This window comes from Diabrotica virgifera, chromosome 1 (genome assembly GCF_917563875.1).
Source record: "Diabrotica virgifera virgifera chromosome 1, PGI_DIABVI_V3a".
NCBI lineage: Eukaryota > Metazoa > Arthropoda > Insecta > Coleoptera > Chrysomelidae > Diabrotica > Diabrotica virgifera.
This window is the reverse complement of record NC_065443.1, coordinates 156,014,556-156,028,292: the sequence shown is the minus strand read 5'-3', so window position 1 is coordinate 156,028,292 and position 13,737 is coordinate 156,014,556. Positions and strand designations below refer to the sequence as shown.

General features: G+C 34.9%; 1 protein-coding gene across 3 annotated transcripts in view; it reads left to right on the top strand.

The window, feature by feature from the left end:
• The window catches only part of LOC126878774 (monocarboxylate transporter 3), a 166,859-nt gene that overhangs the window by 135,380 nt on the left and 17,742 nt on the right, over positions 1–13,737 (top strand). For all 3 annotated transcript variants that reach the window (XM_050641670.1, XM_050641671.1, XM_050641669.1), the window contains exons 2-3: positions 5,044–5,384; positions 7,957–8,137. In XM_050641670.1, the coding sequence (XP_050497627.1) occupies positions 5,055–5,384; positions 7,957–8,137 (511 nt within the window). In that variant the 5' untranslated portion in view covers positions 5,044–5,054. The remainder of the gene's footprint in view (positions 1–5,043; positions 5,385–7,956; positions 8,138–13,737) is intronic.

Genomic DNA, 13,737 nt, shown 5'->3' with positions numbered 1-13,737 from the left:
TTCGCCAGTGATCTATTTCTATTTTAAATCAATGTTTTAAAATTTTCCTTAAATATTTACCACAAGTCAAGGTCATGTTGTAAAATTTTGGTGACCACTATAGAAAAGATAATTTTCGATATACATAACAAATACCTTATCAATTTATTAAGACATATACGAAAATAATTCCTGAACTTATAAGAAAATCGTACTGCACTTTGATTTCTTTCAAAATAAATCGTTAATTCGTAGTTTATTCTTGCTTACATAGTTTAACATAAAAAATAAACACTTACTTACATAGTTTTTAGATAACTTCTTACACTATTATGTAAAGAAAAACAATATATATTTTTTAAACTAAACATAATATCGCCGGTCCGGAATAAGGACGTAACTGCAAATTTTGTCAATTCCTGTTTATTGCGTAATTAACTTCTAAAATACTGTTCAAAGATGATACAAAAACGACAGAACTGTAACTATAAGTTACAGTTCTGTAGCCACTACAGGGTAGTTGCGTCGTTATTGAAATACGCACCATTTTAGACCTTGTTTCAGATGAATAATGACGTAACTGTAAATAGGGTTGAAAATGGGAGACTAAATTAAGATAATGAAATTCGGACCAATAGGGATGAAAATAAAAGCCATCGGTGCAAGAATAAACGGCTTACTAAATATTTACAAATAGTTTTTTTGTACAAAAAATTTTTAGGTCAAGAATGACGCAACTGTAGATAGGGTTGAAAATGGGGGGATTAAATTAAGATAATGAAATTCGAATCAATAGGGATGAAACTAAAAGCCATCATTGTAAGAATAAAGGTCATATACTGATGCTCCGGACGGATACTCTTTATTTAATCACTATTTTAAATATTTCAAAAATTTTAGATGAAGAATGACGCAACTGTAAAATGGGTTGAAAATGGGAGGATTAGATTAAGATAAGTAATGAAATTCGAACCAATAGGGATAAAAATAAAAGCCATCATTGTAAGAATAAACGCCATATCCATGCTCCTGGACGATTACTCCTCAGTTAATCCATATTTTAAATAATTAAATATCGTTTTTTACCCTCCTAAAGAAATTTGGTTTTTTGCAGTTACGTCATTCTTATTGCGGACCGATGATATGACAAATTACCTAGTTACTTCTTACTTCATTGCATTGCAGATTTAAGAAAATTGGAAGATATATTCCAAGAAAGGGAATGATATTTTTGATTTGGATAAGAAGGAATTTGTATGAAAAGACACGAGAAAACAAATACAGGGAATTAATCAGAAAAAGATCAACGAAAATGTGAAGAGCGAAAAGCGTCTTCGGACACGAGTTTTTAAATCATCTTAAGAATAAAACGTCCAGTTTTATCTAAGTTATTCGAATTGTACTGATTTTTGTGCTTCGATTTGACAACTTTTTATATCATTGAACTGCTGGGTAGGCAAAATTAATTCGTCTATTAATGTCATTTGAACAATTTGTATAATCTCTCTTAAGACTTAAACTCTTTCATCAACAATTGCTTTTTTAACATTAATAGCGAAAAAATCTCGGAGGACTGAATATAATTGACATTTTGTACAATCCCGAGAAAACAAATGCCAAGCTTATTCAATCACATCACTAAAGCGTTTGGAAACTACTTGGAAAGCACTTGGAACTTTAGACGGAGTTTTCGATCTCCAGGTTCTTTCGTCTAAACGTAAAGCGTAAACATAGGCATTGAACATACTAAAAGTGTAGAGATCAAAGGTGCGGTGTGACGTGTCCAACAGGGGTCTTCTTATCGCCACTCCTCTTTAATATCTACTTCAAGCAAATATTTAAAAAATGTATGGAAAAGACAATACAGCGTATAAAAATAAACAAAGCGTTACGAACAACATTCCGATGACACGTTGATTCTTGCCAATAGCATAGATGAATTAAAACAGGTAATGGGTTAATGCAATCATTCTTAACTTCAAAAAGACAACATGGATGCTGATAAACAAAAAAAAACAAATCGGTAGTTACGGAAAACCAACATGCTAATTGAGCATGTATACCCTATTCCACGAATATACGACCCTCTTGGATTATTTCGACAACGAATATTTTGCTGTGTAAAATAAGAAGAATGAAAGTAAATTGAAAAGTACATTGCTCTTTATTGGAATAATTATTAGAGCCATTTACTTTCGTACTTTCTTATATGTTGTACACTAAAATATTCGTTGTCGCAATAATCCAAGAGAGTCGTATATTCGTGGAATGACGCATACCTATACCTTGGCACCAACGTAAATGCAAAGTGGGAACAGGCCATAGAAATTAAGGCGATAATAAAACGAACTAGATCAACATTTAACAATACGAAAAACCTCATCATAAGCAAGGATTTGTCTCTTCTTTCTAAAACAACGACTAGTTAAATTAGGTATACATTTTCTAATCTTGGATCGGTCATCTTGACATCGTGACCAATATGTGTCACTAACATAGATATTTGATTATCCAGGGAAAAATCGACAGCAGGCGCAAGCCGGGCATGTGGAGACCCTCGTGGCTCCAAAATTTGCACAAATGGGTCGGGCTCACGTAGGTCGAACTATTCAGATGTACCGTAAGACCAGGACCAGAGTTGCCATTTTCTAGGCAAAGTTCGCAGCGGACAGGACACCCGAAGAAGAAGAAGAGTCATATGAATATCATTTAGACCTCCTACTTGTTTTCTTTTTTACAGAGATCATTGTGAGCCAGACCCTGGACCATAACGTTATATATTATCATAATATTTTCCTTCAAATTTCAAAGTGAATATTTAATAAGTATCTGTTAGTTTCACTATTAGTCTAAGAGCTAGTCTAACGGTCTTCCTGTAAGGCTAGAAATTTTTCTAGTGATAATTCATAGCACACCAAGGCTAAAAACCATGACCTGGCAGGGATCAGCCGTGCACGTGTATCTACCAGGTGAATCGAAAAGTGCATAGTTTAGGGGGTAAAATAAACTTTCTCCTGTAAGTTTTAAATTTAAGTACATATGTGCTTGAGTAAGTCATTTAGAAGAAATGTGTACAAAGACAGGCGATTCTGAACAGCATAAGACCTTGCCAGGCGAGGGGAAAGATTAGGGTTTTTTTCTAAAATTATTTTGTTTGCATCGAATAAAGTTTTTTTAGGTTTTTTGAATCATTCCAAACAGAAAAGGTCTTCAGTGACTTTTCTCTTAGGTTAATAGTTTTTGACATATAAGCAATTAAAAAATTGAAAAATTGCGAAATCGGCCATTTTTAACCCTGAATCGGACATTCAACTGAAAATTTTAATGTTGCCAAGGTAGGCGGATATTCTTTAAACATCGATTGATGAAATCCCAAAGAGCTTTTTGCAATACAATATCGAAAACCCCTTTGTTTTTTAATTGCTAATCAAGCCGGCGCCGACGCGACATTGTAGTATAAGTGAGGACGATTTTTATTTTTAAATTAGGACTTTTTGGCATATATGTAATACTAGTGACGTCATCCATCTGGGCGTGATGATGACGTAATCGACGATTTTTTTAAATGAGAGTAGGGATTGTGTGATAGCTCAATTGATAGGTTATTTAATTCTCTATTCAGTAATATAAACATTAACATAATTATTTATGCAGTGTGTACAAAAAAAATTATTGAATTAATTTACACAAAAAAAAAGAAAAATTTTTTGCACACACTTTATAAATAATGATGTTAACTTTTATATTACTGAATAGAGAATTAAATAACCTTTCAAATGAGCTATCACACGACCCCTACTCCCATTCAAAAAAATCATCGATTGCGTCATCACGCCCAGATGGATGACGGCACTAGTATTATATATATGCCAAAAAGTCCTAATTTAAAAATAAAAATCGATCTGTCTGAGGATATCTCTTCAAATTTGCCCATTCTCGAGATAATGAATTTATGCAAACTCAAACTTCCTTACTTATACTACAGTGTCGCGCCCGCTTGATTAGCTATTAAAAAACAAAGGGGTTTTCGATATTTTATTGCAAAAAACTCTTCGGAATTTCATCAAACGATGTTTAAAGAATATCCGCCTACCATGGCACCATTGAAATTTTCAATTAAATGTCCGATTCAGGGTTAAAAATGGCCAATTTCGCAATTTTTAAACTTTTTAATCGCTTATATGTCAAATACTATGAAAGTAAGAGAAAAATCCCTAAAGACCTTTTCTGTTTGGAATGATACAAAAAATATAAAAAAAATTTAAACGATGCAAAAAAAATAATTTTAGGAAAAAACTCTAATCTTTTTCCTCGCCTGGCAAGGTCTTATGCTGTTCAGAATCGCCTGTCATTGTACACATTTCTTCTAAATGACTTACTCAAACACATACTGAAATTTAAACCTTACAGGAGAAAGTTTATTTTACCCCTAAACTATGCACTTTTCGATTCACCTGGTAGATACACGTGCAGGGCTGATGCCTGCCAGGTCATGGTTTTTAGCCTGGGTGTGCTATGAATTATCACTATACAAATTTCTAGCCTTACAGGAAGACAGTTAGTCGGAGGGTTCACTAGCTCTTAGACTATATGGTATTAATACACCAAAAGATGATGTAGACTAAATAACTAAACCAAACGCCTTGAGAACAGTGTTTATATGCAAAATTATGTACTATATAAAGGAATAACAGAATTTGTAGTAAAATTATAAATACTGTTTAATGGAATGTTGTTATACATTTCATTGAGAGTGGAAAGTACTAAAAAATTAAAACGTTGATCATTTTCACCCAGGAATTTCAGAAGGTACTTTGTAATACTGAATCTTTATCATGTGTACTCTTTGAAGTTGTTGCTTCTCAATGCGAAACAAGTTTGTCAAAGAACCTAACAATCGTCTCTGTATTGTTTGTTTGGAGCTGATTTTTATTAAACAGTAAATATATTTCTTGCATAATATTGCGTTTATTACATACCCATCTAACCAATAACTGATTTGTGTCTGATTTTCGGCTTTCTGATGCATTTAAATGGAATATTGATTATTTTTTTTTCTTCCAGATATTTTCAAAATGCCTGTTGCAACTACAGAAGCTTCCGACAAATCCAAATCTGGATATCAAAAAATATGCCCAGAAGAACAGAAAGACACAAAGAAGTGCAAATTTAACGGAGTTGATAAAAATGAAACTGTGATAGATGACAATGAAAAAGATCCCCTAAATAATGAAGTCTCTAGTCAGCCAGATATAGTCATACCTCCGGATGGCGGATGGGGGTGGCTGGTAGTTTTAGGATCGTTTATGTGTAATTTAATAGTCGACGGGACCATTTTCTCTTTTGGAACATTCCTTAAAATAATTAGTAAAGAATTCGATGCTGATCCTGCTGATGTGACACTGGTAAGTAAGATTGAAAGTTTTTAGCATTTCTATTAAATTTTTGAAGCTGATCTGAAATGAAGGTTCTTGAACTTCTAAGTAGAGCATATAGCTTCAGTGAAAACGCGCCATAGAGTTCTATTTTGCGCTAAGGCCTTCACCGCATTTCAAGACTTTCCTTGACCTCTTACCTCGTCCATGATGGATCTTCTCCAAGTTTGTGCTGAGCGACCTCTCTTTCTTTTTCCTTAGGATTCCTCTCTAGGACAGTCTTTACAATACTGGAGCTATCTTTTCGGAATGTGTAACCGGTCCAACGCCACTGTCTGGACTTTATTTCATTTTCTCCCTCTTTTGTTCGGTCAGGTGTAGCAGATCTTCGTTTCTGATGATGTTAGGCCAGAAAATGCGAACAATTCTTTAGTTCTACAGTTTGTATGTAAGGGTTTTTGTCACTTTCCAGGTTTCACATCCGTATAGTAGAACAGTTATGATATTTGACAGGAATGTTTGGATCTTTGTCTTTGTGGTATACTGGCCAGACCTCCAAGCAATGGTAATCATTAGACTTAGCCAAATATGCAAATAAAAAGATATGAAACTTGCGCATAAATATGCAGTATTTTATTCAAAAATATGCAAGTTTATCTAGAAAATATGCATGTAAGAAAAAAATATTTACAACACTTTTTAATTTACAAAAATATTTAAAATATCTTCACATGTTGTATTAATTAACATTATGTATTTTATAAACTAAGCTCATGTAATTAAATATTTAAGAGTATTTTAACAACTAAACGATATTATTTCGAATTGTGGTAACAACAAAATAATCAAATGCTCTTTTTTTTCTAACAGAAACATATGGCTTCTATCTGAGTACATAGAAAAACTTCTTTCGACATCAACTGATGTAACTGGGGCATTTTTCAAATTCACCATAATAGTTGGCTCTAAATTAAGTGGTTCGGAAAATGCCCAAGCTACTACTTGAACCACTTCAGAAAGAACCTGGTAAACACTGATTTTTTCCATGGTTGTTGGAAAATGTTTGGATAGTTTTCTTTCTGATATTTATTACTTTTAACGTTTTGACACAATGATTCAAATTTTTTTTATTAAAACTGTACTGTCTAACAATGTTAATTTCGAGGAATCCAATTGGATAATAGTTTTCTGAACGAAACTATAGTTTGATTTTATCAATGACACTGAACACAGTTGTTCACGGCTTAGTGAAAAAGAGCATCAAACTAAAAATTTTTCCCTAGTGATATAAACTGGCAGATTTTGGAACCCTCGTATCAAGGACAAAACGTGACAAAATTATGTATAAGCCGCTATCTTTTATTAGTTCCGATACCAAAAATTTGAATACCAAGAGATTATAAAATAAAATTAAATATTGAGATTTCAAAGCTATTTGTTACATGAATATAAAAAAATATATAGTACAACCAACATTTCAAATGATATGCACTTTATGCACATTTATATAAAAATATGCAAAATTGGATATTTTTCCTTCTCTTATGCATAATATGCAAAATATGCAATTTGCATATTTGCCTAAGTCTAGTAATCATGCTGACTGCTTGTTGACCTTTTTGTATCCTCATACGAATATCTTCTTCTGTACCTAGTTTTCCTCATTTTCAATTTGTATGTTGTTAATAGTAAATAGTATGTTGTTTCTTGCATTTATTCTCATGGATTTGGTATTATTAATATTGATTTACAAAACTTATTTTATTGCCTTCAGTGGAAAGTGTTTTCAATTGTTCAGCAACATCTTGAAACCTTTGTCCTAATAGGCAGATATCCTCGGCGTATTCTAGATCGCTTATGCGTGTGGTTAAAGTCCATTGTATCCTTCTTGTGCTGGAGTCTAGTTTGGAGAGAGAGAGAGAGAGAACATAGCCTCTCCAAAAGAAACGGAGAAAGCACTCATCCCTGTCTGACGTAAGTACGTTAAATTCGTCACTGTTGGTCTCATTGTGTGTCACGCTGCATTTCACCTTTGTACAGTAACTTTGTAATGAAAATTATTTTATGGGGGATGTTTCTAAGCTGTAAAATTTCTCATATAGCACAACGAGATAAGCTGTCAAAGGCACGCTCGAAATCAACAAAACCATGAAAAGGGGTGTATTCCATTCAACAGATTGTTCCATTATTCATCACCCTCATTATATTAATGTGGTCTATGCCGAAGGTTCTGGTGTTTGGCAGCTTTCAATGAACAGTTTCTCTTCAATATTTCAATACATACATACATTACTACTTCTAAATATGTACATAGTATTTTTTCTTGCTCTATCGTTAGTTGGAGTTGTCACACACCCTATTAGTATTTGCTTTAACACTAAAATTTTGTTTTTTCAACAATACAAAATTTTTGTATCACAAATTAAAATTAGAAGATGGTGAAAATTATTGACTTTTAGTGATCACAATAATTTGCTTTCCGATTAAATCTTTTCAGCTACATTGCTACTCGGTCTGTATTAAGCAGTATTAATATACTGCTCTAATATACCTATATATAGGATCTTTTACTGATCATTTGATATACTATTTTCTCTTTTAGGTTGGATCATTGATGTCTGGATTTTATCTAATAGCTGGACCGTTTGTAAGTGCAATTGCAAATAGATATGGATTCCGAATCGTAGTGATATTTGGCGGTCTTCTTAGTGCTGCAGCATTTGCCCTCTGCTACTTTGCTACCAGTGTTACTTACCTTTGTGTGCTCTACGGTGTTATAGGAGGTAAGCTTCTTATTGTGATTCTTAATAAATTACAAACTGAAGAAGTTCGGCTAATGTTTCGGGAAGTTTTTTTTAAGATAAACATAAAACAAAAATAATAACGGATTTAAAATGTAAACAGGACTTAGTCAACATGTTCCAGCAAAAATCAAAATAGAAAATCAGTTAACTGATCAAATCGCAAAAGAGCGAGGAGTATATGAGGAGGATACGAGCAAGAAGTAGGTACGACTCTAGGAAAGCTCTGGAAGAGGGCAACAAAGAACTATTAACAAACAAACATCGGCAATAAATAAGATCAATAGTGCGGCAGATTCGTGCACATATTATAAGAATTGCACATTTAATGATACAAGCATATAATTTGGTCCACATGTACTGTACATATAAAGGTTCAAATTTAGATATGAGGCCATCTCAGATTTTGCCTTTTACAAAAATGGCGGTCATTCAAAATGGGCGACTATACATATGTGACTAATAGTACGATATCTTTTGAATGAAAAGTCAGATTTCAACCAAATTTGGTACATAGGTTCTTTTTGTGATTTACAAGATCAATGTCGTGAACTGGAAGAATCGGTTTACCAGAAGCTGTGTTTTTACTGTTTTTTATGTAAAAATATGTTGTTTTTTTTTTCAATCCTTTCACCCTGTATATATTAAGTTTTCAAAAAGTTAATACCGCCATTGAAGAGAGTGTAAAAATATTTTTTAGGAAAGATTTTGAAATTTTTAGTTATGTTAGTTACCATTTAATAAATGCATATCATATCTTCACATGTACCTATGTGCGGCAAATTCACTTTAAATGCCCGCCATTTTTGTAAAAGACAAAATCTGAGATGGCCTCATATCTAAATTTGAATCTTTGTATGTGTAGTGTGAGTGTGTCTGGTCCATATTATATGCTTTTACCATTAAATGCACAATAATTCTTATATTATTTGCACGAATCTGCCGCACATGGGTTCGTAGGTACATATGAAGATAGGTTATGCATTTATTAATTGGTAATTAACATAACTAAAGAGTTCAAAATATTTCCTAAAAAATACTTTTACACTCTTTTCAACGCCGATATTAACTTTTTGAAAAATTAATACATACAGGGTGAAAGAATTAGTAAAAAAACAACATGTTTTACATAAAAATTAGGAAAAACACAACTTCTTGTTAATCGACTCTTCTGGTTCAAGACCTTGGTCTTACACATCAAAAAAATAACCTATATACCAAATTTGGTTGACGTCGGACTTTTCGTTCAAAAGTTATCGTGCTATTAGTCCCATATGTACAGTCGCCATTTTGAATGCACGCAATTTTTGTAAAAGGTAAAATCTGAGATGGAGTTATATCTAAATTTGAACCTTGATGGGTGTAGTATACGTGGTCCAAATTATGTGCTTCTACCATTAAATGCACAATAATTCTTATAATATTTGCACGAATCTGCCACACATAGGTACATGTAAAGATACGTTATGCATTTATTAAATGGTAATTAACATAACTAAAAAGTTCAAAATATTTTTTACAAAATATTTTTACACCCTTTTCAATTGCGGTATTACCATTTTGAAAAATTAATATATACAGGGGGAAAAATTGAAAAAAAAAAACATATTTCTACATAAACAACCAGTAAAAACACAACTTCTGGTAAACCGATTCTTCTGGTTCACCATATCCATCTTTTAAATCAAAAAGAGAACCTATATACCAAATTTGGTTAAAATCGGACTTTTCGTTCAAAAGTTATGGTACTATTAAACACATATGTATTTTGAATGCCCGCCATTTGTGTAAAAGGCAAAATCTGAGATGGCCTCATATCTTAATTTGATCCTTTATATGTGTAGTATATGTGGTCCAAATTATATGCTTGTATCATTAAATGTGCAATAGTTTCACATATCGGCCGCACTACAAGACTTTATCACAATAATAATTATTTTATTATTACTAATGTAGCAAAACAATGAGTCACCAGCCGCAAGGCGTAAGCCGAGAAAAGTCTAGAGCGAAGCACGCTATACGTGGAACCGATGCGCGGTTGTTGGAAGGTCACACGATAGTCGGAGAGCTGGCTTAGCCCGGAATGATCGAGAATAACGACTAGGATATATAAGGCATAATTTTTGTGAATAGAGTTAGTCTTAAGCTAAAGTTTGTAAAGTAAACTTGTATAAATAAAAATAAAGTCGTATATAAATTACGAACCGCTGGTTTTATTGTAATTAGAAGTAATTACACTAATCACGCTACAGTTGGTGTCAGGTGTGGGGTTAACTTAGTGCGATATAAATAAGTGAATTACAGAGAGACTTTAAAAGATTTTTGAACTTTATTCGTCGGGAATAACCGGAGTGCGTTAATTGTTCGGTATTCGGAAAGACTTTAAAATACTTTTGGACTTTATTCGTCGGGAATAGTTAAAGTGCGTTGATTGTTCGGTATTCGGAAAGACTGTTAAAAGACATTTTGGAAAGTACGTGTGTGCCGACCAAAGATGTTGCTACAAGAACTTACAGTAAAACAGCTCCGTGAACAGCTCGAGGAACGGGATCTGGACAGCAGTGGGCTCAAGATAGTCCTACAAGCACGACTCGAGGATGTCCTCACGAAGAACGGAGAAGACCCAAAGACGTTCCACTTCCAGTCAGCAGAACAAGTAATCTTATCGAAATTAAAAACTGTTTCTGAAACGATCGATGAAACTTCTAGAAGAAGCGACGAGAAACTTGAAGAAGTTAGTAGAAGAAGCGACGAGAAACTTGAAGAAGTTAGTAGAAAAAGCGACGAGAAACTTGAAGAAGTTAGTAGAAGAAGCGACGAGAAACTTGAAGAAGTTAGTAGAAAAAGCGACGAGAAATTCGAAAATGTTGCTAAAAGATTCGATGAGACTTCTCAAATAATTAAAGAGGTCTGTAGGCAAAACAACGAAAAACTAGAAGAAGTTTGTAAACAGAACAATGAGAAATTTGAAGAAGTTTCTAGAACATTCGATAAGATGCAGAAAAGTGTATAGACCGTAGAAGAAAAGATCAAACAGCTAGAGAGCAGGATAACCGATACAAAAGTACAACCATCAGTTAATGCAGCAACGTTAGATCCTTTAGTGAAAGATGAACTACCGAGAGACGAAACGTCGCATAATATGAGATTAAAATTACCACCATTTGATGGAAAGTCCTCTTGGTCCATATATCTTAGACAGTTTGAAGCTATTGCGACCGCCAATCATTGGACCGAACAAGAAAAGGCTGTTTCCTTGACTGCTGCTTTACGAGGTGATGCTGCAGATATATTAAGGTCAATTCCCAAGGGTCAAGAAAATTGTTACCAGACCTTGTTCACTCGTCTAGAAAAACGCTATGGAGATGCCCATCTACAACAAGTATACAAAGCACAACTGCGAAGTAGAAGTCAACGAGCAAGTGAGAATCTGCAAGAATTTGAAGCAGATGTGGCTCGTGTGGTGCGGTTGGCTTATCCAGAGGTGCCAGACAGCGTTTTAGAAGAAATTGCAGTAGATACCTTCGTCAATGGGCTGAAAGATAATGAACTACAGAAAGCTTTACGACTAGCAAGACCGAAAGTTTTAGATGAAGCACTTGCTATTGCATTGGAACACGAAACGGCTAGTCAAACTTCACGAGGCCATAGAGTAAGAACCATTGAAGAAAGTGACGAACACAACGATGAACGTCTGGAGGAAATGATACGGAGAGTATTAAGTAATCAGATGCCAAAGAGACGCGAGCCTAGATGTTGGAATTGTGGAGACGTAGGCCACATTCGTCGTAATTGTAAGAAGATCGTACAGCCGTCGGAAAACTAGAGCGGGTCGACACCAAGGGGCAACTGCCGACCTCGAGAACTAGAGCCCCCATAGTAACTGTCAACCTTACGTCCTCCGGTGGAATCCACAACTTATACATCGAAGGTCGTATCAGTAATAGATGTAGATCATTTTTGGTGGATACAGGTGCAACGAGAACTATCGCACGTCCAGATGTAGTACGAGACCATAATAAATTATCACCTGCAACAGTAAAGCTTAGAACAGCGACTGGTGAGCTAATTAATACATATGGCGAGGCTAATATGTCAGTATCCATTGGCCAGACCACAGTTGAACATCAAGTATTAATTGCCGAGATCTCCGACGAATTCATATTGGGGATGGACGTACTAAGGAAAGTGGGGGCAATATTGGATGTTCAAAATGGAGTTCTCAAGATCAATGGTGAAGAGTTGCCCTTTCACGACGACAAAGAAGATGTCATCCGCTTACTTACTACATGCGACGTAACCATACCCGGTAATAGTGAGAAAATTCTGATGACCATGCTTGATGGACACTGCCGAGAGGGAAGTTTAAGGATGTTCGAAGATGTGGATAATGTCGAGTTCCTAACGGCGAAAACTTTGGTAAAAGTTCGAGATGTGATCCCTGTAAGAGTTATGAATTTAAGGGAAACTGCTATCAAGTTAAGTAGAGGAGCTTTGATCGGGCAGTGTGTTCCCGTGGCTTCAATTTGCTCTGTGAATACCAATGAGAAATCATCGAAGGCGAAGTATCCAAAGGAGCTTGTTGAGATGATCATTGAAAGATGCCAAGATCTTGATCATGAACGAACGGAAAAAGTGACATCTATGCTGATAGAGTATCAAGATGTTTTTGCTATTGACAGGAAGGATAAGGGAAAAACAAGCATAGTAACGCATAAAATAAATACCGGAGACGCTCAGCCAATCAGACAACGGCCTAGACGACTTCCATTTGCGAAAAGAGATGAAGCCGAAGAGATTATCAAGGATATGGACAAACAAGGGGTAATTGAACCATCGAACAGTCCATGGACATCACCAGTAGTTCTGGTAAAGAAGAAAGATGGTTCAACGCGTTTTTGTATCGACTACCGCCAGCTCAATGCGGTAACAAAAAAAGATAGTTATCCTTTGCCCAGAATAGACGATACATTGGATACTCTCTCCGGTTCTCGTTGGTTTTCCACACTCGATTTAAAAAGTGGATATTGGCAAGTAGACATGGAGCCAGCCGATCGGGAGAAAACCGCATTTTCGATAGGATCAGGGCTTTGGCAGTTTACGGCTATGCCGTTTGGTTTATGTAATGCCCCTGCCACATTTGAAAGATTAATGGAGGCAGTTTTAAGAGGTCTAACATGGAAAACATGCCTGGTTTACTTGGATGATGTAATTGTGGTTGGAAGGTCCTTTGATGAACATGCCAAGAATCTAATAGACGTCTTTCAACGATTGAGGGCAGCGAACTTGAAGTTAAGTCCGAAGAAATGTCACATGTTTCGACGAGAAGTTAAGTACTTAGGACATATTGTATCGAGTAATGGTGTAACAGCTGATCCTGAAAAGATTGATGCAATTAAAGATTGGCCAGTACCAAAAGATAAACATGAAATTAGAAGTTTCCTTGGCCTATGTACATATTACCGACGATTTGTCAAAGGATTTGCCAATATCTCCAAGCCCCTAACAAAGTTGACGGAGGAGGGCAAAGAATATACATGGAGTGAGGAGTGTCAAAAAGCTTTCGAACAACTACAAAGGGC